Below are 24,417 nucleotides of genomic sequence, written 5' to 3' on the forward strand. Positions count from 1 at the left end.
TTCCTTGCCACGCGCATTACAGTCCACTCCTTATTGGCCAACAACGCTCGTTCGTTCTATTGAGCTTGTTGTGGAACTTCCAAGAGAGTTTATCGGAAAATAAAAAGCTTCTCACATTTAATTTCATTCCAGAATTAGGTAAATCAGTGTGTAGCTAGCCAGTTGACATGTCGGCGAGTCAAGATGCAGCCGAACATCCGAGCCGCAACTGACTCCTTGACGATCCATGCGCGAACTCAAAAAGTCAAAGACGGATGAACTATGGCCTGGGCTTTGTACTGTCCACTCAGAATCTCTCAATAACTCCACGAGGACTTGCTGTCATCAAACTCTGTCATATTTATCGGCTGCTCGGGATTCAGCCATATAATAGAGAAGAATTAGCCATAGTCTTCACGATGACTGAGTTCGGGATCGTTGTGAAGCAACGCAACAACGTGGACACTGGCGAGAATCTCATAGGATGTTGGGCAATCAAAGAGAATACGAGTTTGGATTTGAACTCGGAGAAGACAATTGTGTTCGTGGAGTTGCGCTTACGATTTGTCAAGTAATGATCATGAGTGTCATGAACAGATTGCATACAACATTGCATAAGACCTGCGTATATAACGCCCAGAAAGCTCCCAACGAAAACAAAAATATTGTCCATAACAGCAGAAAACTACCACCGCACACTCCCAACTCCAAGCTTTACTCAAGATTTCTCTTAACCCCCCTACCTTACACAACAAAGTCACAATGGCACACTTCAGCCGCCCCGTTCTTCTCATCCTCACCACTCTCTTCCTCTTCTACGGCTTCAGCACCGCCTTCCCATCTCTCGCGGGGGCTCTCGAGCCCCGTTGCTGGCGCAAAGCCTGCGATCACTGCGAGCGTGTCACTGTCACCATCGATCACCCGGGCTCCTGCAACAGCGTCAACCGCGATAATCTCAAGGCAGCCATCGACAGCACCTTCGTCAACTATGCCGGCAACTGTAGAGGCGAAGAGGCCGGCTTCAGCAACCAAGCAATTGCTGGCATTCAGGGAATCGGTTGCAGAGTTACTGTCAACTTCCCTCGTGGCAACAAGGGTGTCGACTGGGGTGGTTTGATCGGTTCCAACCTGGTTGGAACGGGAAGCTGGGCTGTCTCTGGCACCTCTACCGATGGCAGCGTGCACTGCGGCGGTTCATGCCAGTGGTAATCACATTGACATCACAATCCTTCGGCTTGATCACTGCATCATTGGTTTCCGGAACGATAGGTCCAATGATTGCGCAAACAGCGCTCACATGGGATGGGGTCCGGGTGTTGAAACCAAGTTCCACAGACAGTTGGACTTGACTGAATATGTTTCGCTTTTGTTCAATACGCATTTCAATGCACCAACTTGAGTCAGATCATCATTTACATTTAGTTTCTCAAATTCACTATTATCATCAATCGTTTTCCGTTCTTATTATCGAGACAAGTTTGCTGCATTATTGAAATTCCAAGTTACTAGCACACCGAGAGTTGGAAAAAGGACACCATAATGCAGTCCCACACTTCCACCCAAGTCGATCTGATAGGAAGCTGGGCGCCTAGACCAGATCGAATGACCTTATTGTGGACTATTCGGTGGCTCTATCCCCTGCCGCTTGTTGGTCCCGTCTCCGCATCCCGCGGACTGCCCATCACTCTTGGCTGCTGACATGCCAAGCAGGAGCTGATAGGGTGTCAACCTCGAGATTTGCTGCAAAAGCGAGTGCGAATTCACAGCCACAAAGGATGCTGTTACCTGCACGTTACCTAAGGCAGTTTAAAAAACTACGAAGTTCCTAAAAACACAGTTTCGTACAAGACCACTTCACCCTCTAGATTGACGAGTGACGCGATATGATCTTGCAATCTGACTAGCAGATTTCACCCTCTTCCAGTCTTCAATCTAAAAGCAATCGACCTCTCTGCAGTATTCACCAACATTTGGAGACAAGCCTTCCAAACGTTCCAAAATCACGGTCTTTCTTTCCCAGATGATACTCAGCCGAGTACGAATATGTTGGCTACCATAGGTAGTGAAAGCAGAAAGGTGGCCTCCCAAACAGCCGCCAGCTTGGTGCAAAGCGTTTTGAAAGAACGGTATAAGGTCGTCGTAAAGACTGGAGGGATTAGCAGTGGAAAACAGCATGGCCTGGTGGAAGAGATTGCCCAATCGGCGGCTGCAGGTATTGGTACCATCTCTGAAGCCTTACATCACAGGAAAGAGAAGAAGTCCAGAGTACTAAATCCAGAAAATCCCTCAAGCCAGCCAGACAGTATCAGCAACGCGGAGTCTACCCCGATACAGCTTGATGAAGGAACGGGATTAGCGAACACCACTGACCTTGGAGCAACAACGCCCGAGTCAACTTCGCCACCTTCTCAAGACACAGATGATCTTGCATTGGCTTTCATCAAGCGACACCCGTTGAATATTACTGGAAGTTCTGAGGATGGGCAGAGACTCTCTTTGCCAGTGCTTGTGCCCCAGAGACGGCCCGAGAAGCGAGCGCGGGGTTTCATACAAGCCTACGCACCAATGCTAGTCGACTTTAATATCAATCAAGATACTTTCCTCGACTTTATCGATACCCTCAATAAGTCACTGGAACCCAACCCTTGGATCAGTGCCGTCAATTTGGCGGGCTTTGCAGGAGAAGCACTGCCAGATCCTGCATCGCTGCTCTTTGGATTCGCCCTTGAGGCTGCCACCGTGGCCGCCATGGAGGGACAAAGTCTATACTGCTCCAACAAGTTCTTGAACTGCGTCAATGCAGACTTCTTTATTCCACGAGGGTTGGTCTGCCTCGTTGTTACATGGCAGCCCGACAACGACTGCGGCCCATTCGCAAACAATTTTGTGGAGGAAGTGAATGCGCTACAAACCAAGCCTGATTTAAAGCAGGAAATCTCAGATGTTGTCGCAGGGAAAAAGAAGCCTTCAAAGGGCTGGCAAGAGTTGAAGACACAGATGGGTGACTTGATGAAGCCCACTCGTGGCGACTTCAGTTGGCCTGAGCCGGCGCCCCTTATCTTCCCGGACCCTAAGAGCAATCCCAAAAAGGCTGATGTTGAAGCAAAAAAGAAGAACACTTGGGACAGAATGGAAGATTGGATCAACGACCACTCAGACAAACGCGCTCAAGCTACCTGGATCGACGAGAACAAGGATCACTCAAGGATGAACTTGATGCCGCAACCAAAGTTCAAGTCACGATACGCTGACCCGAATCATCAAGTATCTAGTGGTGACCTTGTCTCTTTATTCACAGGAGGTCGCTGGAAGCTTGCAAGTACAGATGAGAAAGCCGAGTCCAGCAAAAAGCCGGAGAAGCGGGTTCAGAAGGATTCTGAGAGAGTGAAGAGAGACGAAAAGAAGAAGAAGGAGGAAAGCAAGAAGAACATAAAGGAAGGGGAAAAGAGAGGTACATGCATTCACAATGCGGAGCAAGGAAAGAAGATCGATGACGAAACCAGCGAGACGGCAGACCATCAGGAGAGGGCGGATGAGATCGTTGGCCTAAGAAGTCACAAAGTGAAGGAGACCAGTACAAACAGTGTTGAGAAAGATGATGGAACGAAATCAAACAGCAAAGCCAGAATTCACGACGTGGAAGATGACCATGTTGGGGGACTCGCGGGCAAAGGTCAATCCCAGAAGGCGAAGAAGAAAGCTGGTTCTTCAAGCATTCCAAGTGATGTCTTCAAGGGTCTTTTCCAAAAGGTAAGCGCAGCGCCCAAGTATGTATTGACTGAATCATTCAGCTAATTGAGACGAAAGGATGTACTCTACCTGGCTATCCTCGATCTACCATGCAAAAGGGCGATTGAAGACTTGGGTGATCAGCCGCAGTAGTGAAGTTCGTGCAAACCAACAGAAATCTCAAACTTTGATGTGTTGTGATGGACGATGGAGACCAATGGTGTTTTTTTTTGGTTTCTGTAGGCGCGCGCGGATGCGTAGCGCTTACGGATTCAGACCCTGTCAGTTGATTTGATGTTCTTACCAACAGTCAACATCATGTCGAACCTCTTGAAGCTAGTCTGGATTTGGACGGCGCATCTTGGTCAAGACAGCTCTTGATTGGGAGAAGGGGCTTGTTTGCTCCACTAAAATGCATTTGATGAGCTGGAAGTTGGAACTAACAACAACATGAGACATCTTGAGTCTGGCGGCTAAACAGAATTCGATTTGGCGGAAACAGTGTCGTAAGAGAATGTTGGATCAGGCCGGGGACTAGCTTCGCTGAGATCTCTCAGCAGCCAAGTGGGATTGATATAAATTGACACAGCATGACATGCTTGTGGTTGCCCCTGTACTAGAGTTGTGCAACACATGAAATTCATCGATACAACTCAAACAAGTCATTTCACTGTTGTAACATTCTGAAGCATACTCTTTTCGTGACTTTGATCTACAAGCTATTTTCCAATTTTCAACCGTTGCTTCACCGCGTCGTCTATTTCAGCTCTCGAGATGTCGACTACTACCTTGATAGCGAAGGTCGGAGGCCCACGGCTCACCGGTACGTACGATGTTGAAGACTCCAGTCAATCTCTTTTCCTAACACACTCCCAGCGTCGCAGTTCTGGACTACCATCGCGTGCGTTCAAAAGCTTAAGTTCGGTCCAGTTACGATTCCGAAACCGTGCGAATGGTGTCACAATCTTCGTGTCAAACAAACGCCCGTCAAGGCTGGGTACCAGCGCACCGAGTTCCGTACCTTCATTCGCTCAAAGCATGACTTTGAGACTGGTTCCGCCGATGGATGCCGCTGGTGTACTGCTATTGTTCAAACTCTTGACCGTCTTAAACTATCTCCTTTACATTGTCAGCGAGTTGTTCTCTTCATGTTCAAGAGAGGAGGTTGTCAGCTGAGCGTGCCCATGGCACGTGTCACTGTACAATTCTACACCCCTACTGGTAAGCTTACTTAGCATGGCAGCCATATGCACCGGTCTGACGATGACTCTTAGGATACCCTCCTGTCTGGGATGGCATCACACAGGGCTACGAGATGAGTACCTCTGGAGATGTTGATCAAACGGCTGAATTCATTCGTTGCTGCATCCGGAACTGTGACGAAAACCACCCTTTCTGCAAGCCTCAATCCCCAACGATGCCAACAAGAGTCATATATGTCGGCAATGCGGAAGATACCCAGGTACGACTGGTTGAAACCGCTGGCATTCACCCAACTCCCTACACCGCGCTCAGTTACTGTTGGGGCAAGAGCGGGAATTTTGTGACCACAAAAGGAACTATCGACGATCACAAGAAAGTCCTCAATGTAGATGACTTTCCACAGACGGTCAGAGACGCTGTGAAAATCACAAGAGGGCTTGGCTTGAAATACCTCTGGGTAGATGCGATTTGTATCATTCAGGACTCCGCTGAAGACTGGGAAAAGGAGGCCTCGAAGATGGCTTCCGTATACAGTGACGCATATTTCACCATTTCCGCTGCAACAGCTCACACCTCTACTGAGGGGTTCATCTCTCAGAAACACGAGGTGGCCCTTCAACAACAGCCATTCCGTATGAAATGGCGCACCGATCGAGGCAAGCTGTCCATACTTGCAGCTCGAGTCATTCCAGAGGCAGATGATCATGTGAAAACCATTACTGGAGATCGCAAGCCGAAGCTTCCGCTCATGACGAGAGGTTGGACTTTGCAGGAGGAACTTCTCTCACGCAGGACTGTGACATACACAGAACATGAGTTGTGGTGGACCTGCCAAACTGAGAGAGACTGCGAATGCCACACCTTCAAAGAAGTTTCTACAAACACCCAGACGACTTTATTTTCCCCCAAAGATATGACCAGTCCGCATGTTGCGTTTGGACAGTGGCGTGATATTGTCAGCGAATTCTTTCAACGTCAACTTACGTTTGGAAGTGACAGACTACCTGCGTTGTCGGGTCTGGCAACCGTTTTCCAACAGAAGACAGGGTCTCCTTACATTGCCGGACTCTGGAAAGACAAACTCATCAACGACCTTTTGTGGTACACTCCAAAGAGAAGAATCGAGGAGTTGGATGATGCGAATACCCAAGACCGGGTCAACTGCCACATACCAACATTCTCATGGGCATCAGCTGGTGGCCAGGTCGACTTTTTCAAAGGACCGTATGCTGAACCAGGTTCAAAGGCAAACCAGTGGGTCTCTAAGGCTGTCGCTGTTGATGCCAGCACTACTACCAGCAACAATAACCCGCTAGGAAATGTGACGGCCGGTTACATTACTTTGCGTGGTCGGATCTTCCAAGCGACCCTCGAAGTAGTTGCCACACGCCGTGGCAGGTTTAGGTCGTATGGAATCAAGAATAACGGAGACTCGGTCGAGTTCCATCCCGATGCACGTCTGGAGAGGTTCCAGTTGGGCTTGAACGATACCATGAAGGGGGAAGATGCCGCGGTTCGTCGCTCGCCAGCTCGCTCTGAGGTTAAGCCGGCTGACACAGAGTCGCCACTCATATTGCTCCATCTTGGAGACTGGGCTGTCGCTGAGGAAAAGCTCGTAGACATGACCTATCTTGTTTTAGGAAGATCTCCAGCGGATACAAGTAAGTATGAGAGGCTGGGTCTTGCGTATCAAGAAGTACAGCTTGGTTGTGAGGAAGATGCCGTCAGGGATGCATGGGAGGGAGATGTCACTGTCTTGTGACGGGCTGGATGGGGACGGCTAGAAGATAGCTTAGGAGATGGAAACCTATTGGCGTTGGGTTAGTTTAGGGTATATCATTTCCGAAGATTCGAGACATCAGAGTGTGGAAGGTGAAGTGTTGTTTCCAGTGTATAGATGACTGCAATACTGGTGATGCCAAAGTCTCTTTCCATCTCTTCATCATCGAGGTCCATGAATCGCCTTGGTGTGTGCCTATTGGACTTGGCGAGTGACTTCGTGACTTAGGTCTCGGACCGGATGTCAGACAGTAGGCTGCAAATAACTTCTGGCGACAGAAAAAAGCAGTTCTCATGTCAAGTTCATCAGGCTCATCATCTTCGCATAAGGCTAATGTCAAATTACCATTGTCTCCTGAGCTTGCGTCCAACAGCAAGCAGTCTCTGCCGCCTCAAGTCCAGGCTCGCTTAGACGAGTGGAGTCGTCTCAACTCAAACCCCATTCAATTTGCTTGAAACAACCTTCTCCCAAAGGCTCGTCTACCACGAACATTGGACAACACCATCCAAATTCATATTCGAGGACTTATGATATGCTCTATTGCCCATGAAAACCCCCAATCATGCAACTCTCGGGTGAATTGTCGGGGTTCTTGTGCCGGAAGGGCGCAGGATCGTCCGGCCGCCCGTTGACCGGTCACCCGAGCTGACATGGCGATCACAGGCACAGCCGACGCATCCCACGGGAACCTGAAGAAGCTTAACCGGTGATTTTATATCCTTTGCCAACGGCGACTGGTGCAAAATCCAGTCCTGCTTTACCGCCAAATAGGCAAGTGCCGACAACTCCTTCACGATACGACGTAGCAATGCATGGTTGCGGGGGCTAGGTGCAACCTTCGGCCTGATGTGCCATTAAGTTCGGACGACCATCGTTCCCACCCCGGTTCAAAATGACCCTGTTCAGTTCGTGTTTACCCTGAGGCTTTTGGTTGGAAATCCCGTTTGAGAATGAAAGTGCCCTCCAATATCCCTATGTTGTTCGCCGTGAGAGCCGTCTAAGTTTAGCGGCCCTCGGATCGTCATGTCATAGGGGGGCCCCTGCGTCGGAGTGTTTCGCCTCTTTCCAAAAGCGATGTTTCCAGTCCCTGGCAGTGGGTGGAAAAATTGACGGTGTGGAGGTAAGTTCATCTATCTCGAGGGTTTGGCGGGGCTTTGACAGGGAACGTGAAGCCGAGCTAGCAATAGACATCAGCCGACTGCCATCAACTTGAAGCTTGGTTGAAGAGGTATTTGACCAAGCCCGTTTCCCGCCCGTTCGTCTGGTCTATTAGTCGAAGGAGCTTCATCGCCCATCTCAAGCGCGAACAAGTCTTCAGTCTCTCTTTGAAAAAAATGGTCTGGTTCAACCAAGCCGCCCTCTTCCTGGGCAGCGCGCTGCTGGTGGCAGATGTGCTCCCCGTCGGGGCCGTCCGTACCATAATCCCTAAGACGAGCTTCGACTCCCAATCCAACTTCGACGCCGACTGGAACTACCTCTACCCCTGGGGCACCGACCACAACGGCGGCGCTCGCATGACAAAGGACAACGTCAAATTCAGCGGCGGCACGTTGACCATTACAGCCAACAAGGTCAGCGGGCAGCCTCAGGCGACGCACGGCGGGCAAAAGATCAACATCAACTACCTAAGCGGAGCGATCCATGCAAAGGAGCACTTCAACGTCTCACGCGGGGGCGGGTACGACTTTAGCGCCGAGATCAAGGCGACGACGACAAAGGGCACGTGGCCCGCCTTCTGGCTGACGGCCGTCCAGGGGTGGCCGCCAGAAATCGACATGGCGGAGTGGAAGGGCAGCGGCAAGGTCAGCTTCAACACGTTCAACACGAGCTCCATCGTCGCCGCGAAGGACGTGACGTACCCCAGCCCGGGCAACTTCCACTCGTTCAAGTGCGAGACGAGGGACTTGAACGGCAAGGACGTGCAGGCCAAGTTCTACATGGATGGCAACCTCATCACGACGCAGGTGGGCGCCGGGTATTTTGGGAAGCCTATGTACTTGTGAGTAAAAGCTTGGTTTCTAAGCGTGAAGTTTAACAGATTGCTGACACGAGCGGTAAACAGGATCATCAACTTGCAAATGGAGGGTTCCTCCGGTTCGCCCGGCCCAACGAGCAGTAAGCTTTCCTTGCCAATTTATCCGCGAACTCAAATGGCTGACAACCCCACCACAGACACGGAATATCAAGTCCGAAACCTCGAGGTACTGAGTTACAATCCTTGAAATGACGGCATGAATGATTCGAGCGAAGCGGCATAGTTCATGAGCACATTTTGCGCTCTACCTTTCCTGTATCTATTTCCATACCTAGGAGCACACTCCACGTACATATCTCTGCCATAGGAAATACCATGGATGGCGCTGTCAAATGCAGTATTGAGTGACGTGAAGTTATATACCCGCCTGTGGTAATAGCTGAGGCTTGCTTGATTGTACATGTATCTACGGCTGTCAGATCGTAGATGTCAGTCCCATGAGTGAATATTTGGCTTGCTCAGCCGCGATGCTTGGCAATTTTCTCTGCTGCGATGAAATCCCGGTGATGGTTTACATGCCTTAGTCTTGCAACTTGATTCGGTCAAGGCCATGTAACTTAAATCTATAATACTTGTCACTTCCGTGGGTGAGAGGCCGGCCGACAGCGGCCAGGAGCATTGCTTGCTGGTGTAATTTGTCCTGTGCTCAAGATATTAGCATATTGACATATTGACAAGAGGAGTAGGAGGAGTAGGGAGAGCATAGCCGGTTTGGGACTGGCCACCCTCCTAATGATTCTGCTTTCGTCGGCGGTTTTCCAGTGTACTTGAAAAGGTCTTACGTCCTTTGAACGTAACCTTCTGTTTGAGTAACGTCTTACGCTTGCTCAAATATCTATGTTGCATGGCTGAGGGACTGGTCAACTACATATTGATATGGATGCGGTTTCTACCTCGTCATTTCCCCTATCGCGCATTCAGATGTCAGACTTGTGGGGATACTTACCTGCGAGAGCGTCTCCTCTGAATGTCAAGACAAGTCAACAGCAACTCTAGGTTTCTGCGTTTCTACTACCTGAGATGGCCGGCCTTGGCTTAGTTATGTTTGCATTCCGATACGTTGGGGCTTGCGCTGCATGGCGAACATAAGAATTCTTTGAACCATGATTCTCACCAATGATCACTTAATGCTTTGAAAGATTTACTGTCAAGCCAAGGACCCTTTGATTGAGCTGCGACAAAGCCAATCCGTGATCTGCTCCTTAATACCGAAGCCTTCCACCCTTCAGTACAGCTGATAGGGGCCCCATCAATAGACGCAAAATAAGTAGAATCCAGGCTTCTTTGTGCCATACAATGATCTATGTGATTGCCTCTCCATTGTGAAAGCTTTTGGATTTTCAAACATTCGAAGATTTCTCCGTCAAATCCTAAGAAGCTCTTTCCTGGCTAGCAAGGTAAGGTACCTTCCTCACTTTATTCAAAGGAAGGAAGCGCTGAAAGACGCAATGGCAGGAGCGAGTGGTCTATGCAGCGCCGGGCTTACGTAAGTGAGCTCCGCCGCCATTACGTAGTGAGGCTGGTCACGTGATACCGTGTTGGTCTCGTGTCTGATCCGCTCGCGTCCTCGACCCCTGCCACCTTTTCCCTCCCCCACCATCTTTGAATACCTGACTGTCGCGTCATTCACATTGCTGTTCACCAAGTCAAAGCCGGTTCGACAATGGAATGTCACGATGCCGCGGTCCAAAACCCTTCAAGCGGCAGAGAAGAAGGCTATCGAGGGCAATAACGAATCGCAAGACAGCCAAGCCATTTTCGACCGATATGTGGCAGAATACGGGATCGGCGTGGTACGTACGGCCATGTTTGCTTTTTCTAGGGTGGCGTTTCCCCCAGTGGAGGCGTATTTTCTGCCTGCCCTGAGCATGTCTGGTGGCTCTGCTGCTGGGCAATGGATTGGATTGGACTGGATTGATGGCGACAATTTAGCACTGCTACGACACAGGCCTTGCTGCGACTTTGCGCTAACTATTTCGGGCACCACCATAGACAAGCAGCTCGCCCCCAAGAGCCTCGTCCACCGCGTCGCGATACACTTCGAGAGGCAATAAACGACATCGCGACAGTCTTCTTTCGCGCCATTCCGATCCGTTAAGCCAAAGCGAAAGTCAGCGCACTGCCCAATCTTTCCCCAGCACTGCTCCCCTGGTAACGAGTACAAAAAACGCGGTTTGTCACACCCCCACCGACTGGACAAGGATGTCTCACATGGGGCTGGGATGGCACTGACCAGAATAGCTACCCCAGCACGACCTCGACCACGAAACTCCGTCACCCGCGTTGCCTGTTGTCGCTACCGCTGCGGATGCTGCAGACCCAGATTGCGGCCCAGACTCCGACACAATTCCTGCGAGCCTGGCCTTGACAAGACTCAACATTCGAGACCACTCGAATTGTCTTGCAGCAGACCCAAACCCTCATGTCGACTACGACGCGATAAATCCGATACCTGAAGAGGTCCCCGCATCATGCACTACCGACAAAACCGCGAGGAAAGTCAATGCCCTCCCTAACGCTTCGGGCCCCGCGCTCTACACGAAAGTCAAGATGGACGTCTCGCAGCAATCCCCGACGCAAGATAACAACGATCGGGACTACGAGAACTACTACGAAGGCCCTTCATTTGTCGAGACGAGTCCTATTTCGCAGGACCACAGCGCCGAGCAGCCAGCGATACACGAGGAGGATTCCGCCGTTGTCGACTTCGGCAATCTCGACCATCTGATTCAAGGCGACACCCAGGGTGATACTCAGGGCGACGAAGAGCCTTCATCTTTCCCTGACCATGCCGCCCCTGTACACACCCGTGGAGCTTGGCGGAATCGCACTTCCAGTTCTCAACAACAATCCTCTGTTCAGCGTACCGACGGCCAGTCCCCTTTGCTGCCGACCGTCCCTCCGCCACAGACCCCAGCGCAACGTCATAACCCTTTTGCTGGAAAGAAGCTAGGTGACCCTGCCTTAGCAGGATCCCAACTTTTTGGCCAGACGCAATTTTCATCCGCAGTGAAGCATTTCAGCCCTACCTCTTCGAGACCATCGCCACACGTGTACGCCCACAACTCCATATCACCCAACATAGCTGAGACGTCGCCTCTTAAGAACCGGTACAACGTCACATCACCTCCCGATTTGCTTTCTTCGAGCCCTCAAGCTTTGCGAGTCCAAGGCCCGGCGCCCTACGACCGCCAACGTAGCCCGAGTAACTCTGCGCCTCTCGAAGATGGCACCATACCGGAGTCACCGCAAATGCCTGCCACAAACACACGGGGCTTACCGGAACCGATGGACATTTATGAAAGCATGATGGAATCACAAGAGAGGAAAAGAAAGAGTGCTGAGGTCCAGCCCGAACTTTCGGGAGAGGAATCCGACGACGTGGCCACGAAAATGGAGCGGAGGAAACGTGCTGCAATGAAAAAGAAGGCAGCCGCGCAAGATCTTACAGCTATTCCTGTGCAGCGCGAAAGCTCTAATGCGTCTGTCGAAGTGCCCTCAACGACCAGAAAGCCGAGGAAACCCCCGCCGAGGAGAATGCGATACCGTGCTCGACGTGCTGACGAGGACTCGACTGCATCCGAAGATGAGGGCGACGGGTTCACAGTAGCCGATTCCCAGGGCCACGCAACCGATCAGCAAACTCGTGCCAGAAAGTCGCCTGACACCGTGGAAGTAGGCAATGGCACGAAGAATGGCCTTGTTTCGAGCAACGATGCGGTGCCCGACAGCGCCGGGCCAACCCAGAAGTCTGCCTCAAATGGTGGGGTACCTGGAACAGAAAGTTCGGGCAACGGATCTCGGCCCAAGGACCTCCTTATACCGGAAACCAGTCCCAACAATACTCAATCTCGGCCAGAAGGGAGAGATGATGTACCGCTAGACGTGTCAGTAGACATTAAGAAGTCACAACAGGAAGAGGAACCAGGTGCACCGATGATCCAGCCAAACGATGTAGAAGCCGAGGCCGAGCTTCTACCCGAGACCCCAGAGCCCTCTCTCCCTCAGCCTTCTCGCCGCTCGAGCCGCAAGCCCAAGCCAACCCTCAAGGCACAGGTTCTCAAAGGTACTAATAGTGCCGTCGTGTCCTCAGATGCCGCCGCAACCAACGTGGCTACATCGCCAACTAAAGAGGAGCCAGATGAACGTCGACTCTCGCAGCGAAACGGTGCTAAAGTGGTCGACGAGGCGATAGCTACAGATGTAATCCATGCAGTAATGAATTCGACGGTGAACGGCGAGCCGCCTATGCCATCTTCACCGCCCCTACCAAAGGCTGTCAATGGTGTTGGGCCTCCAGGTACGATTCTTAGTGAGAGTCTTGCCGAGCAAGGTCCGGCAACGCCCGACAATCGTATCAATCCCGCCGCTCCAACAGCTCCTGGCTCAACAACATCAACACTCAGCGTACTCACAGCCACGCCGGTTCCATCCTCCAAGAGTCCGACCGCATCACAAGAATCGGTGGAATTACCACCTCTCTCACCAGATAAGTCCAAACGTGGACGCCAGCCTGCCAAGGCCTTGCCTAGACTCGTCACTGGATCGAGAGCTCCCAAGCAAGGAACCCGCAAGCAGGTCCGGAGGGCAACTCGACTTGATTCGGCGTCGACAGATGAGCTGCATCGATCACCATCTGTCAACGGATTCGAGAACAGCATCATTCAACCTCCGAAGACTAGCGTCAGAGGCAGCCGCCTATCGATGCTCTCTCACACATCGACGTCTAAAGACAACGCTAGCAAGCCTCCTATTTTTGCTGGCATGGCATTCGCGATATCTTTCCAATCGAAAAAGGACGGGGAAAAAGCGGATCACTTCGAGCAACGAATGGGTCAAAGTCGCGAGATAGAGAAGATGATTCTACAGTGCGGAGGCTTGTTGTTGAGCAATGGCTTTGACGAGCTCTTCGAGCCCAACGCTCTCGGAAGCATGGCAACCAGCCCAACCTCAGAAACGAGGGACGAAAATCCACTGACGCTGACCCCGTTTGCGCAGACCATTGGTTTCACCGCCTTGATCGCTGATGGTCACAGCCGCAAGGTCAAGTACATGCAGGCTCTTGCTCTAGGGCTGCCGTGCATTTCGGACCGTTGGATTGCTACTTGCGTTTCGAAAGGGACTGTGGTCGATTGGCTCCCATACCTGCTCTGCGCTGGTCAGTCCACTTTCCTCCGCGATGCCATCCGATCGCGATATCTAGCGCCCTATCCGGCCACTGACGCACGACTTGTGGACGTCATTGAGAGGAGGCCGAAGATGCTGGAAGGGAGCCAAATCCTTCTCGTGATGAAAAGATCTAGGGCCGAAGAAAAGAAGATGCCATACGTGTTCTTGGCGCATGTCCTCGGCGCCACACTCTCAAGGGCGCACAGCGTCGATGAAGCAAAGGAGACCTTGAGGCAGCGAGAACTACTTGAAGACCCGTTTGATTGGGTCTATGTCGACGAACATACCGGATCGGAGGAAGGATTGTTCAGCGCTGTTGCTCCCGCATCGAAGCCTTCGAAAGCATCGAAGAAGCGAAAGAGGGCTGCGACATCAACAGACGACGCTCCCCGGCCGCCAAAGAGAATCCGGACGTTGAGCAATGAGCTTGTCATACAGAGCCTCATTTTAGGACGGATGATTGAAGAAGGTGAAATGGAGGTCTAAGTCACATGAGTGACCTGAATTGTATTACTATGTGAGATCTGGGATGGAAAAAAGGACGAGGGGAGTTGTTACAAGGCACTTTGACGGCGTTTGAGCATGGGACGGACATGTTATGGGGATGATACCTCAAAGCGAGAGGCAAGCCTTGATATACTTTTGGTCAACGACCATTATCACCATAGTGATTCGAAATGAATCAACAGGATTGAAGTCATGTTTCCTGCGAGATGATGAGTGGGTTCAGCAGTGTTTCACGACGAGCACAAAGTAAAACAAGTTATTTAGCGCGAAAACAGTAATCAATTCAGTGAAGTGATAGAGCCAGCCATGCCTTGTTAACAAAACGCCAAAGAACTCCTGGTAGTAGGTACTTAGTTGCCCATCATTCCTGACCAATCTCGACACCTTTTGGCATTTTATGCCCAGGTCGGGGTCCCAATTCCCACGATTACTGCTTCCTGCTCACACTCGAGCCACGGCTGGGCGTGGGCGAGGGGGTGGTCATGCCAGTGGCGGCAATGGTGACCTTCTTCTTCTTCGGCTCCGCGCTGCCCTTGGCGCTCGTCTCGACCTCTCCAGCCTTCTTGACTCGGAGAGGGACAGGGAGCGCCGTGGGCAGGAGGCGGACGTTGGACTTGCCCACCCCCAGCTGGGCTCGGTGGGCTGCTGCCGCGGAGCCGAAGGAGCCGATGGCCACCAGGCCCTTGGGGAGTTCCGTTCTCTTCTTGGTGCGCTTGGTGACCCTGTTGCTTGTCTTTGTACTGGTGGGAATAGGGGCAGGGTCACCAGAGGCCTTGGCGGATGGGTTCTTGCCCTTGGTCTTGGGCTTCGGCGTCTTGGGATCGGTCTTGGCCTTGGGCGACTTGGGCTCGGTTGACTTGGCCTTGGTCTCAGCCGAGGTCTTCTTAGTGGGTTTGTCGACCTTGGCAAGAGCCTTGGGCGACGACTTGCCCGTGGCGGAGGAAGGAGACGACTTGGTGACGTGACCGGGCTTCCTCACTCCGGATGAGATGGGCTTCAGGACGTTGATCTTGACCTTGGCCACTCTCTCGATCCGAATGTTGGTGGATCGAGGGGCGGGCTTCAAGAAAGGCATCTTGAGTTGAGGTGAATGGGTATGGAGAGAATAGAAGAGAATAGGTATGGTTGGATGGAAAATCGTGATCCGGTTCTTGAGCTCTGTAGAGTAGAAAGATTTAGTCCTGAGAAGAGTGGTGGATGTGCGAGCAGGAGTAGCAAACCTTTGGATGGGATGATGCTGAATTATATAGGATGATCGAGGGAACCTCGATGGCCGACTGTGAGGATAAACTCGGGAAACGCAACGGGCTGGCCGTGATGGCGCAAGAGTACCAGACTCTTGAAAACTATCGCAGAATATTAGCCCTCCCGGTCTAACAGGGTATCGTGGAGGGGATGCTTGTGATACTTACGACTGAGGATGAAGAAGGAGCTTTGGTACCGGACCGAAGCTGAAACGGTATCGGAGAAAAGTAGCGATTCGGAGAAGACACTGTACGGCTAAGTTAGGTTTGCTCTTTCCTTGGTAGCTGATATGGTGTATCTTACCTGGTTCCCGGATGGGTGAGGATATTGCGATGGGAAGTAGGTGAAAGGGCAGGTACCAGACCGGTCAAAAGTATCGTAGAAAGGGGGAATGAGAGAAGGCCAGTCAATGATCTTGAGAAAAGAATTAGTTCTGGAAAGCTAGGAGACTGGCTTAAGACTTATTGGCGTGGAAAGTTGGAAAATTGAAGGAAGAGGGAGAGGTACCTGCTAAAATTGAGGAGAATGGTGAAAAGTCGACGGAGGAAGTTGAGGAAAAGAAATTGGGACGGGAGAAAATTTCAGGAGATCGGACTCTAGACTGTTAGAAAATGTGATTTCGGAAGCCTTGGTGAATGTGAACAAGTTGTGGGATCGCTTCTCGCTCGAAATTTTACGGTAGCCTGAGTCTTCAGGAGGCCATCGACAAGGGAAGGAAGGAGCGGAGTAGCATCACAATAAGGGAAGGGGCAGGACGGATACGCGGTGAATATACACTGGTCCCAGCCATCACCTTCTGATATCGATGGGAACACTGCCTGAGTGAAGCCAGAAGCTCGATTCGGGAAAAGGCTGCATGGGGCAGCAAGTGAAGGAACACGAACATGATCGAGGTGACTGAATTTGGTATCCAAGGGACGTTTGCGAAATTTCCGTGAGGCCCCTCACGGTACCGAGCCATCTCGCAGTGGCGGCCTTGTCTCTATCGTGTCATTATGACCAGAGCAACCTGTGATGCTCTCATTCTGGTGAGTTGGCATGGTCACTTCACTTCGTGAAGTGAGCCTCAGAACCTTGCGCCCAACTGGGGCAGGGCCTAGATTGATGATTACAAAACACGAAGGATCCAATCGAAGTCACATTTTCTCCGGATGCTTGCCATAGTCGCCATCTTAGTCTACGGTAAATATTGTACAATTAGATAGCAACCTCATTGAAGACAGTGAACATCTCATTGTCATCCGTAACACCCCGGCGGGCCTCATCATCCTGCTCGAAGAATCTCATCCAGTTCTCAATAGCTCCGATGAGCTCCTTCGTCTTCTTGGTGTAGACACCCTCCTTCATCTTTTCACTCTCAACCAGATCGCGGAGATACGCCTTGCGGCCTCTGATAAAGAGCTCGTGGAGCGCCTTACAGGTCTTGGGCGACACCTCGATCGTGTGTGAAGCCTGGCCGAGACCGCTACCGACGATGTCCTTGGCCCAAATATCATCCGAAACGGCCTTGAAAAACTCTTGGTTCTCCATCTCATAGTCCTTATCCGTCTGGACGTAGGACGAACGACAGGTCCTGGCTGATCCGTAGATCTGGGTCACGAAGCCCTGGATTCGGATGCTGTCGACGCTGTATTTGCCCTGAAGCCACAGGGACGCGGAGAGGTTGCTAGCCTCCTCTTCAGGGACGGAGTCGTAGTCGGTGAACTTGAAGCCCACGGAGAAGGCTGTCTTGACCGTGGTGGTCAGGCCAAGCATCGCCTTGGTGGTCTTACGGAAGTTGCGAACCTCGGGCTGGACTTTGGCAGGGAGCATGGCTTCAACTTAACCTTGGTCAGAACATGTGTTGAAAGCTTCCAGGCTTGAGATAGGATGAGGCTGCTATGAGAAAAAAGAACGAAAGATGACTTACGCTCACTGGGCTTGTGTCTCTTCTCGAGCTTCCAGGCGACGCGTGTTACAGCACAGAGAATGTTTCTGGACTTTAAGTCTTTGAATTTCAACCGCGTCGGACGCATGATGAGCAGTTGTCCTTCGCGAACCTTATTCGCTCACTAGAAATAGTTGGGATAAGTCCACAGCTTTGAAAGGTTGAGTCAAACATGCGAGTAGGTCTCGTGGTAATATAAAAGATACACGTGAGAAACTGAATTCTGGCATGAAGAATCCATCTCGGGGATGATGCTGCTGGCAACGCACTGGACTGCCGCTCTCGTTGAGTTGGTGAGCGCAGCCGTGGTTGTTCGAGAAATGAGGACTTGATCGGCCCCACCCGGCGCTTGGCACGCGCCGGGTCCGCCGATGCCAGTTCCACTCTTCGGCTTGAGCCCTGGAAGCTTGAACCCTTCAACGCCCAAGAGGATCCTACGGCTTGAACGACATGCCTCAATCTTGTGGGAATTATTCCAATCATTTGGTTTCGAATATATCTCTTTCCCACGCCAGATGCACACTGAACACTTATCTAATTATCTGTTGTTCGCCGGAGAATGAACATAACTGTTCAGCGTTGACCCGAGCTTAAAAGCGTCTGCGCACGGAAGCTCTTTCAGATGATTTCGAGAGGAAACACAAAACTTTTGGAAGCAAGAAATCATGAGATCAGCTACGCTGCAGCATAACCTCGGCTCTTTTTACCAGGGCGTCAACAAACTTATTGCCCCCTGTTGAAACCTCGGCCAGGCGGCGTGCGATCAGATCGGCCGGCTTGATCACATACTCCGGTACGACAACGTGACCCTTCTTCCACTCATACAGGAACTCGTGCTTCTCTCCCTTGCTCGCCATCTTCTTCGACCTGATGAACCCCTCCAGGGATCTAGGATTGTATGTGGCGTGATTCGCCACGCGGTAGTTGACAGACGGGTGGATCTCCTCATTTGTCTGGCCGAGATCATTGCCAACATCGTCTTTCTTATACTCTCCAGGAGTTCTAAACTTCGAGAAGAACGGCATGGCTCTCATGATGGGCGCGAATATGTCGACGATTGGCCCCGTGGCCCAGGCGTCTTCCGGGTCGTACAAAGGGGACTTGAAGAACATCTCGTAAATTTTGTTGTAGTCCAGCCCCTGGCGCACGCGCTGCACCACCCAGCTCATACCGAAGGATTGCTGATGGTGCGAACGATGGATGAGCCGGTTTCGAGATAAGATTTCGCGATCGGCCAGCGTCGACATTGTATACTTCCCATCCTTGTATCCGTGCTCATCGTCGAGCTGGATGAAGGTCTTGATCTGGTCGCACATCCACGTGAACGAAATCAGAGCAATTTCTGCGACATTGTCAGCTTACCCACTAGGTCCGGCAGATGATCGTCTGAAAACTCACGCTCAAAATCAAAGGGGAAGCCGTAGAGAAGGCCTGGATTACCGCCTCCGATATTGATATGTCCGCCAGGGAACCAAACCTGCCGCAGCTCAGGCTGATCACCGTTGAGCTGGTCCGCCATCTCACGCTCGATCAAGGACTTCCATACTTGGGAAAGCTCCTCTTCTGTGGCCTTCGAGTTCGCTTTCAAAAGTGACCTGAAATTCTTCGCAAGCTGATCTTTTGGCTGTTCATGGCAGCCGGGACATTGCTCGTTCTTCAGCGGGAGACGCCAGAGCGTTGGCGTAAATGGCTGTCGATGCTCGTCGAGCGCGAGTGCATGGTAAGCATGCCTGATATCTACTACTGATCAGAGGTGCTCGGCTTCCGAGGCTCGCAAGCTTGCGCTAGACTCACATCTACTCAGGGATGGGTTGTGAAATCCAAGGTCATCGACGCCAAGCCAAGGGGCAAGTCTAGCGATTTTGGTAGTCGCGCCCTGCGTCCAAGTCAAGCCGGGAATTCCCAAACTACCGACTGTATCAAATACTCCGACGACCTCAATGGCTCTAGTAAACTCTGGGGGAAGATTATGCGGCTTTTGGTCCCAGTGATGATCTTCTTGCTCGTGACCTTGCCAGTCTTCGAGAACCTTTGCACGAACACCGGTGATCCACTGTCGGTACTCCTTCGATGAACGGAAGTTGAAGCTGTCATTATGGCCATGTCTTCGGTAGAGGTCGTACAGAGCCGGGAAGTCGTCCATTTCCTGGGGCTGAATGATTCCAATATCTGTAATAAGACCTGCAACAGAGCGAGCCGTGTACGCCCCTCGGGAGAAGCCAAAGAAAAAGAGTTGGTCGTGCGGGGCATAGTTCATAACGATGAAGTTGTACGCCTCGATGACACTGGCCACAAGACCGTCGCCAAAAGTCGCCTGCCTGCCCCTCTCGAGGATATTCACGCCACCACCCGTGCCGACGCCGGCGCTGTAGAAGACGACCTGCTGACAGATGCTATCCTCTTTACCATTTTCTTTGACCGATCCCGTAAGCGCGACGGAGCGGGCTAGGCGGGTCACGTTGGATGGAATGTTCTGTTGGCCGCTGACGGAAGATTGCCAGGTCCCGTCGCAGCAGATAACTATGCGCTTGGGGGTAGATTTCTGGCCCTTGTCTGGTACGAGAGTCTCGCGAGAAACTTGCAGTTTATCTACTTCCTCGAGGTAGTTGGCGGAGAGAAGGGTGTCTTTGGCTTCATTCGTCGCCACTGTGTGGTGGGTCTTGACGCCTGTCGTCCCTTGGACGAAAGATCGCCAAAGGTTTGATGAGTTTGTACTTGAAGGCGAGTTGGGCGACATGTTGAACTTTGAAGAGCGGATGACTGGCGATAATCAATTGTGGCCTACTAGGGGTTAGATGGCCATGGCGCAGAGGTGGATATCTATCATATACATGTATGAGAGTGGAGGTAGGAGCTCTCCAACAGCTGTATGAGCCTTTCTCGCGTACGAAGATAAGTTATTGCAGCTAAGGCTGAAGAGCTGAAAGAATTCCGCGTAGATGCCGTTCCCAGTAAAGCGAATCCAGCCGAACGCGGTGCGGACACAAGAATTAACAGATGACTTGACACGTGAAGATTACCTTCTTGTATAATCTTACATGACCTTTGTCAAAAACAGGAAATCTTCTTCAAGTTTTGTTTTCATAGCCGATAAGATACCACATGTGAATCAAACAAAGACAGCCTCGAGGGCCGAAGCAATCTGAGACAACAATGCCGGTTGAACACGGCGAGAATTCTTCGCAAGGACAGGTAAGTTTCCCCCTCCCTATCTCGGAACGGCTCGTGGCTAGCGGCAATGGCATGCTTGAGCGCGTCTCCACCCTCGCACCAAGTCCCGCGTTCGGCACTCCGTTATCTCAACTGAACCCGTGCTTCCAGCTCACCAAGCATTCCACGACGCGTACTAAAATCATGTGTAATTGAGGCCGACCACCTCAAAGTCCTATTCCCGTCTCCGGCGGCCCAAGATAACTCTCCGCACTGGTCTTGTTCACCGCCAAGACGATCTTCTCAAGATAGACCTCTGGCGAATTAACCTGCCAACGAAGAGTATGCTTCCCCACGCCCATCCGCGGCAGCTGCACGACCTTTGTCCACACATGATCGGCCACATTTTCATTCCACTCTGGGGGGGTGTCACCCGGCGTAGCAGGGTCGCCAAGCACGCGTGTGAAGTTCGCGGTGCCGCTACCCTCAGCACCGTCATCCGCCAGTGCGAGGGAGAATTCCATTGGGAGGTTTGGGTCTGTGTCGAGCGCACCGTTGATGTAGACCGTGGCGTTGATTGTTTTCGAGATGTTGGAGAAGATGTAGATGTCGTAGTCCACCCATGCGGCACGAGCTACTTCGCTGGACTGTCGAGCGGCAGTAAATGGTCTCAGGGCGACGGATCCTGATTCTGAGCGGGAGCCAAGGTGCTCGATGTGCGTGAAAGCCACGCCAGCATCACTCTCAGACTCGGCGGATACGCGTTGGTAGTGAGGCCCCTCGATGGATATGAGGCCGGCTGTCTCAGGGAACCCGACGAAGCCCTCAGGGGCATGATGGTTCAGCACGGGAATATGGATCAAGTCAAAGTAAGGAGCCGGATCCCACTCCACGCGAATCGAAACGGTCTCGTTGAACTCTGTAGGTACCGAGTCCCAGTCAATGGAGACTTCGATTCTCTCCTCAGGTTTGTCATCGGATAAGACGCCGAAAGTACTGGGCACAAGAACCCAAGGGTAAGGGACCTCCAGCGTCCAATTGATGTACTTTCGGTGATCGCCACGGTGAAACAGCTCGATAAGTCGGGATTTTGGCCCGTGAGGTTCCATAGCCGGCAAGACTGGGGAAAAGCCCTCGTCGGTTGGTAATGCCGGATGGATAGAGCCACAAATCCGGCCTTGTCGGTAGGCGCTGAGGGAGTCCTCGACGTATATGCCGAGCTCGCCGACGCCCCAGTCGAATGCTTGCCGTTGTTGGACATATGAAAGGTTAGCGACCACGTCGCTGGATGAGGGCCGCCAGTCCGTGAGATCCATGTCGTACTTTGGCGTAGTGAGTAAGCCTTTCCATTTGCCGTCCAGCATCGTATCGTATTCTTCAGTGAGGTCAAAGTCATCGTCAAAGTGCTGTAGAACCTGTTCCGCGATCAAGTTTGCAGAATTCCGCCTCTCATAGCTGTACTGTCTATTTCTTCCCGAGCTGATCACGATGAAATGATAATGATATCCGATCAAGGCGGGATACGTGAGGATATGGAACAATGCGATGCGACGATCCTCTGGCATGGCCTCGTGTAGAGCCTTAGCCTTTTCTGCTAGCTGTCTCCAGGCCTCGAGAACGCGTTCTGCCTCGCGGTAGTTAAGGATAGAATATGTAATGGGTTGTAGTATCTCGAACTTGCGCATCCCGACCAGGTGGCTGTACGTCATGAGCGCAGAAGAGATCTCTTCGGCGTGCTCCGGACCAAAGTCACGAGTTGCGAGTGCCGTCAGGTAAGAAGGTATTTTGGCAAAGCCGAACCTGCTCGTGTTCCATGCCATGTCCATGGCAAAAGAAAGTGGTAACTCGTTGGGCTTGATGTCGCCTACGTTCATGACCCAGATTCGTCGGGTGCCGCGCTCGTAAGCTTGAGATAGCTCTTTGTAGACTTTAGGCTGAATGCGAGTCAGAAGTCTTAGTTATCCTACGATATTTTCCTCGACACTAGAGTGGACTTACAAAGTTTTTGGTGTTTTGAGACTTCCAGCTCTTTGGTTTGCCAACATACTGGAAGTGGAAGTAGACCTGTATAGAGACGATATCAGGATCTGATTATCTCATGAAATTCAGGCGACGACTCACTCCAATGCCTCCGACTCTCTCACTCTCTAATTCGGTCGGGAGTCGTTGAATATTTCCCCAATTGTCGTCAGTGAACATCAAGGTCACATCTTCAGGAGGATTTAGGCCAGCTGCATAGTATGTGGCAACTTCCTTGTATATGGTCCACACCTCTTGAGCAGTAGCCAAGGTCAGTCAACAGGCTTGGATGTATAGCACAGGCAACTGCTGGAAGGGGGTTTTTGAACTCACGGTTTGTCGCCGTGACGTTTCCGTGATACTTTGCCAAGATCTCTCGTTCTGTGGCAAAGACATCCTCAAGGACCGCAATCGGATCATCGGCATCGATGGGACCATCATCAGTGCCTCGCATTCCCAATGTAAAGTAGGACTCATTGTTGCCCGCTCGGCGAATCCCCTCGTCCATGAAGGCGACCACGTTCTCTTTATTGTTGACCCAGTCCCAGTCGCCCTTTGGATCTTTCTTCCACTCATTGCTTGCTCGCTGCATGGGCTCATGGTGGCTAGTAGACACGACAATGCCATAATCTTCCGCCATTTGCTGATTCCGTGGGTCGTCGGTGAAGAAGATCCTTCCCGGCTTAGGAATGTAACTTGCCCACATCGCAGGCCAGATGAAGTTGGCCTTCAGTCGGAGAAGCAGGTCAAAGACGTGCTGATATAACTCGGAGTCAAGAGTAAAGTTGCCCACGTTGTTCTTCTTCCTCCCCCACCAGCCGGTGAGTGCGGGTGCTTCGTCATTGATGAAGAGACCTCGGTATTTCACGCTGGGCTCGCCATGGGTTGTGATCTTGTTGAGAGCGTAGATTTGGGTGTGCTTGGTTGTCGGCACGTCTGCCCACCAATGTAGACTAGCAGGGATGTAATCAGCTCGACAAAGTCTCTGGACAGATTTCTGATGCCTTCCTTAATCTCGCAACCCTGCGGTAGGGATGTTTGTCATTCTAGACGTCGGATCCTTGCTTGAATGCAGAAGAGGAAGGCTAGGAGACTTACGGCGACTGTCCACTTTGCTCAGAAAGGGTATAAATGCCAAAGATTACAGCTCTCTTATCGCTTCCCGCAATGACAAGAGCGCGGGAGATCCCCGGTAGAGGACTCTCAACGACCTGGGTTCGAAACGTTTCCCACTTCCCACCAATGTCCTCGACTTCTATCTTTCCGCTGTTGACAAGTTCCTGAATAATAGCTGATTCGACTGTTCCAGCAATGATTGCAACATCGGCGATGATTGTCGAAAATGCTGCCGTTGCCCCGGTTTGATTATCTCCTTCCTGGGCTGTCCACAAGTGGACGGATGGCTTTGTTCCTGTGATTTGCTCGAAGTCGCCAGCCAGGTTATTGACTGCAATGCCGATACCTACAGGGTCGTCGGCGTCTTGGATTAAAGTCGCGTCCTGAAGCTCGATAGATCCTTCCGAGGCTTCAAACGCGATGAAAGATTCTTCCAGTAGAGCTGTGATGAGGCTAGCGCATGCCACCAACCACATCCATGGGATGCTACTGTGTACCTTCATAATGGATCATCGGCAAGCCTTACTGGAATATAGTAAAACATACATGGATGAGATG

The 24,417-nt window shown here is 51.6% G+C and overlaps 9 protein-coding genes across 9 annotated transcripts; 5 read left to right on the forward strand and 4 right to left on the reverse strand.

Annotated features, from left to right (window-relative positions):
- Positions 1-741: 741 nt before the first annotated feature.
- On the forward strand, positions 742-1,188 carry CABS01_06448 (uncharacterized protein; the record flags this gene model as incomplete). Its single annotated transcript, XM_060539814.1, has 1 exon — positions 742-1,188. One exon carries the CDS (start codon positions 742-744, stop codon positions 1,186-1,188), a length of 447 nt encoding a protein of 148 aa, XP_060404351.1.
- Positions 1,189-2,022: 834 nt separating this feature from the next.
- On the forward strand, positions 2,023-3,861 carry CABS01_06449 (uncharacterized protein; the record flags this gene model as incomplete). The annotated part of the gene is made up of 2 exons (XM_060539815.1): positions 2,023-3,729; positions 3,787-3,861. The coding sequence occupies 2 exons, from the start codon at positions 2,023-2,025 to the stop codon at positions 3,859-3,861; spliced, it is 1,782 nt and encodes a 593-aa protein (XP_060404352.1).
- A 621-nt stretch (positions 3,862-4,482) lies between these two features.
- On the forward strand, positions 4,483-7,401 carry CABS01_06450 (heterokaryon incompatibility protein; the record flags this gene model as incomplete). The annotated part of the gene is made up of 4 exons (XM_060539816.1): positions 4,483-4,531; positions 4,585-4,929; positions 4,983-6,572; positions 7,355-7,401. 4 exons carry the CDS (start codon positions 4,483-4,485, stop codon positions 7,399-7,401), a joined length of 2,031 nt encoding a protein of 676 aa, XP_060404353.1.
- Positions 7,402-8,025: 624 nt separating this feature from the next.
- CABS01_06451 (glycoside hydrolase family 16) lies at positions 8,026-8,913 on the forward strand (the record flags this gene model as incomplete). The annotated part of the gene is made up of 3 exons (XM_060539817.1): positions 8,026-8,690; positions 8,754-8,806; positions 8,864-8,913. The coding sequence occupies 3 exons, from the start codon at positions 8,026-8,028 to the stop codon at positions 8,911-8,913; spliced, it is 768 nt and encodes a 255-aa protein (XP_060404354.1).
- Positions 8,914-10,402: 1,489 nt separating this feature from the next.
- CABS01_06452 (UbiD family decarboxylase) lies at positions 10,403-14,381 on the forward strand (the record flags this gene model as incomplete). The annotated part of the gene is made up of 2 exons (XM_060539818.1): positions 10,403-10,519; positions 10,968-14,381. 2 exons carry the CDS (start codon positions 10,403-10,405, stop codon positions 14,379-14,381), a joined length of 3,531 nt encoding a protein of 1,176 aa, XP_060404355.1.
- A 448-nt stretch (positions 14,382-14,829) lies between these two features.
- Positions 14,830-15,477, reverse strand: CABS01_06453 (uncharacterized protein; the record flags this gene model as incomplete). Its single annotated transcript, XM_060539819.1, has 1 exon — positions 14,830-15,477. The coding sequence occupies one exon, from the start codon at positions 15,475-15,477 to the stop codon at positions 14,830-14,832; it is 648 nt and encodes a 215-aa protein (XP_060404356.1).
- A 1,367-nt stretch (positions 15,478-16,844) lies between these two features.
- On the reverse strand, positions 16,845-17,662 carry CABS01_06454 (uncharacterized protein; the record flags this gene model as incomplete). The annotated part of the gene is made up of 2 exons (XM_060539820.1): positions 16,845-17,467; positions 17,557-17,662. 2 exons carry the CDS (start codon positions 17,660-17,662, stop codon positions 16,845-16,847), a joined length of 729 nt encoding a protein of 242 aa, XP_060404357.1.
- A 583-nt stretch (positions 17,663-18,245) lies between these two features.
- On the reverse strand, positions 18,246-20,311 carry CABS01_06455 (peptidoglycan binding domain-containing protein; the record flags this gene model as incomplete). The annotated part of the gene is made up of 3 exons (XM_060539821.1): positions 18,246-18,916; positions 18,973-19,311; positions 19,369-20,311. The coding sequence occupies 3 exons, from the start codon at positions 20,309-20,311 to the stop codon at positions 18,246-18,248; spliced, it is 1,953 nt and encodes a 650-aa protein (XP_060404358.1).
- Positions 20,312-20,951: 640 nt separating this feature from the next.
- Positions 20,952-24,362, reverse strand: CABS01_06456 (uncharacterized protein; the record flags this gene model as incomplete). The annotated part of the gene is made up of 5 exons (XM_060539822.1): positions 20,952-22,658; positions 22,723-22,788; positions 22,846-22,997; positions 23,077-23,696; positions 23,842-24,362. 5 exons carry the CDS (start codon positions 24,360-24,362, stop codon positions 20,952-20,954), a joined length of 3,066 nt encoding a protein of 1,021 aa, XP_060404359.1.
- Between the last annotated feature and the right edge of the window lie 55 nt (positions 24,363-24,417).

This window comes from Colletotrichum abscissum (assembly GCF_030869225.1).
Source record: "Colletotrichum abscissum strain IMI 504890 chromosome Unknown Scaffold_13.1, whole genome shotgun sequence".
Taxonomy (NCBI): Eukaryota; Fungi; Ascomycota; class Sordariomycetes; order Glomerellales; family Glomerellaceae; genus Colletotrichum; species Colletotrichum abscissum.